Source organism: Electrophorus electricus, chromosome 1 (genome assembly GCF_013358815.1).
Source record: "Electrophorus electricus isolate fEleEle1 chromosome 1, fEleEle1.pri, whole genome shotgun sequence".
In the NCBI taxonomy this organism is placed as follows: domain Eukaryota; kingdom Metazoa; phylum Chordata; class Actinopteri; order Gymnotiformes; family Gymnotidae; genus Electrophorus; species Electrophorus electricus.
The window spans coordinates 232550-235565 of record NC_049535.1 but is presented as its reverse complement, the minus strand read 5'-3'; the positions used below and the strand labels follow the sequence as shown (position 1 = coordinate 235565).

The 3016-nt window shown below is 43.8% G+C and overlaps 1 protein-coding gene across 1 annotated transcript; it reads left to right on the top strand.

Moving 5' to 3' along the window:
- Nucleotides 1-324: 324 nt before the first annotated feature.
- LOC113567566 (forkhead box protein B1-like) lies at nucleotides 325-2210 on the top strand. The gene has a single exon (XM_026995622.2). It carries the CDS (start codon nucleotides 577-579, stop codon nucleotides 1504-1506), a length of 930 nt encoding a protein of 309 aa, XP_026851423.1. The 5' UTR covers nucleotides 325-576; the 3' UTR covers nucleotides 1507-2210.
- Nucleotides 2211-3016: the final 806 nt, after the last annotated feature.

Sequence of the window (3016 nt, the reverse complement as noted above, 5' to 3'; positions counted from 1 at the left end):
CTCAAAAAAAGTTAACGTGCAACTGGACATAGAGCGCGTTAACCTGCACGCGTGACAGCGACGCGTTCCCAAACCCAGAAACCACGGACCTGCTCACGAGGTTCTAGAAAGAGGAGCAGATGGAAGCGTAATGTGCTCTTCGCGCGCCTCCTGTTAAACAGTCATGTGACAGCTTGCGCCGCTGCTGAGACACCTCGCGGGGGGCTTCCTGTCACTGTGACTCCAGCGCGCGTCCAGGTTACGCATGGATATATAACCGTCTCGCACACTTTTATCATCGCGCAAAAAGCTGTCGCCACGAGTTTTGCGGAAAAGGTCGTTTATTGGAAAAAGCAAGTATAACAAATAACCGACATACGGGAAAGGTCTGCGAAGTCGCGTGTCTGCCAAAGTCAGGTAGGCAGTTCATTTCAAAGTTTTGAACACGCGCGGTCCATGGGGTGGTCAGTGAACAGGAACTCCAACACTGCCTTCAGAAAGTGATCTCGGATCAATGTGCACGGAGCAGCACGTTCGGACGGATCTGCCTTACTGGGCTTAAGCAGACCTCGGAGAATAAAAGATCAAAGCTGAGAAATGCCCCGACCAGGAAGGAACACGTACAGCGAGCAAAAACCGCCCTATTCCTACATCTCTCTGACAGCCATGGCAATACAAAGCTGCCCGGAGAAGATGCTACCACTTAGTGAGATTTACAAGTTCATCATGGACAGGTTCCCCTACTACCGGGAAAACACGCAGCGCTGGCAGAACTCTCTTCGCCACAACCTTTCCTTTAACGACTGCTTCATCAAGATCCCGCGGAGGCCAGACCAGCCTGGGAAAGGGAGCTTCTGGGCTCTCCACCCCAGCTGCGGGGACATGTTCGAGAACGGGAGTTTCCTGAGGCGCCGCAAGAGGTTCAAAGTTCCGGCGACACCCGACCCGGTAACACAGAACAAGCCCGCTGACACCACGCACTACCTTCAGCAACAAGCCAAACTTCGCCTGAGTGCTTTAGCGACCACCGGGACGCATCTTTCGCAAATGAACAATTATAATTTCGGGGTGTCACCGCCGACTACGTTCAAACATCCTTTTGCTATAGAAAACATAATCGCCAGAGATTACAAAATACCGGGAGGCCTTACTTTCTCAACCATGCAGTCCATGCCTGCGGGTTATCAGATTCACAATCAGCTGACCACAGCCTGGCCGCACATGTACAACAGCAGCGTGATGGACACAGCCGCACCGATCTCAATGCCAAGCGCCGAGTATTCCGCCTACGGAGTTCCACTTAAATCTCTATGTCACGGTGCGCAAACTCTGCCGGCGATTCCGGTCCCTATCAAAGCCACTCCGCCCTCTGTCCCAAGGCTCGCGGCACTCCACGCGCATCTCCCGGCCTTTCTTTCAGTCTCTCCCCAGTCCACGAGCCCAACGCCTCCGCACGTAGCCGCTACAAACAGCAGCTCCACCACTCACAGCATGTCCGCGTCTCTACAGTCCGTCGCCGTTCACTGAAAATGTCTTGGACTCAAAACTTTTGTCAGACACAGAAACTGGAAACCAAACTCAGAAGGCAAGAAAATATTTTTATCGGTTACAAAAAAATCATATGAACATTTTTATTTTCACGAATTCGCGCAATACTTTAGATGTCAACGCAGACTGTGCGTTAGTAGAGGCAGCCGCGTATGAAATATATAAAATTATTCAAGGCCTGTTTTATTTACTTTTATTCAAACCGAGTTCAAATGTTATTAATTACATTACATTACACGATGTTACACTATATTAGCAACTAACTTAAATGAATCTATTTTGCTGTGAAGCTCGTTTAAAATGGCACAAGGCAAACAAAGTTTAATCAGAGCCAGACTCTTAAACTGCATAACGTAACATATTGAAGTGTACATAACTTCCGTTAAAAGAGAAACTGTGCATATTCTGGTTTAAAATGATCACACACGGGAATCACCAGACCTACTTGGAAATGCAAGTTTCTAAAGTGCACAGTGCGATGATGTAAAAAACTGAGCTGAAAATATTTTATATGCACTTTTGTGATGGTACATATACTGGAAGAACAGGTGCTGTTCGGATAATGCTTATGTTATCAGCTTTTGTGTGCATGTGTAATCAGTTCTGTATATTTGTACGTTTTCTGCAGATATTAGCATGCTTTGTTGTATTTGCTGCTAGCATGCTACTTTTCATATGCGATATACCTGCAATAAATTATAATCTTTGTCAACAAAATATGTTCTCTTTAAATCGTCTCAAGCGTAGGGGACCATTTAACTTACTTCTGAGAAATGTAATGTTTGATGTTTAATTACTAAACAAAAGGACACACACGCTGTAAAAGGTAGCGTTGTGCGCACACATTATTATTATTATTATTATTATTATTATTACAATAACAATAACAATAATAATAACACCAACAACAACAACAACAATAATAATAATAATAATAATAATAAACCTAAATTGCTTCCTTGATTTTAACTTAAAATGTTATGAAGGAACTTAAAATAATAAGTATGTTTTTATAAAGAACAAAGTTTACACGTTAGGAAACACAAAACCACCCGTTATTCTTATTTTCTGGAATGTCCGTTGACAAACGTCCCGATATATTTAATCACAAGAAGCAAACAAATGATTGACTGGACTCCAGTATTTCGATGTATGTACACAAAACGAATTTCTCCAGGCTATCGATAGTGTCGTTGGGGAAGTAAAAGGATTCTTCTCTACAATCACATTTTTGAGCGGGAGACTTGGAAACGAGTAACAGCCCATCCTTTCTAACAGACTGACCTCCCCCACCTCGCCGTTTAATGCCGGTTTGTGCGACACTTTGAAGCCTCCGCTCTACTTTCTTAGCTCAAAATGCGAACGTGATACATACTCGAGGCAAGAGCTCTTCAGCTTTGTAATAAAAAAATGAAAACCATCAAATCAACAAACAAACAACACGTTTCGTTCACAAAGTAATTTATACCACATTTGGTTCAAATTAGGT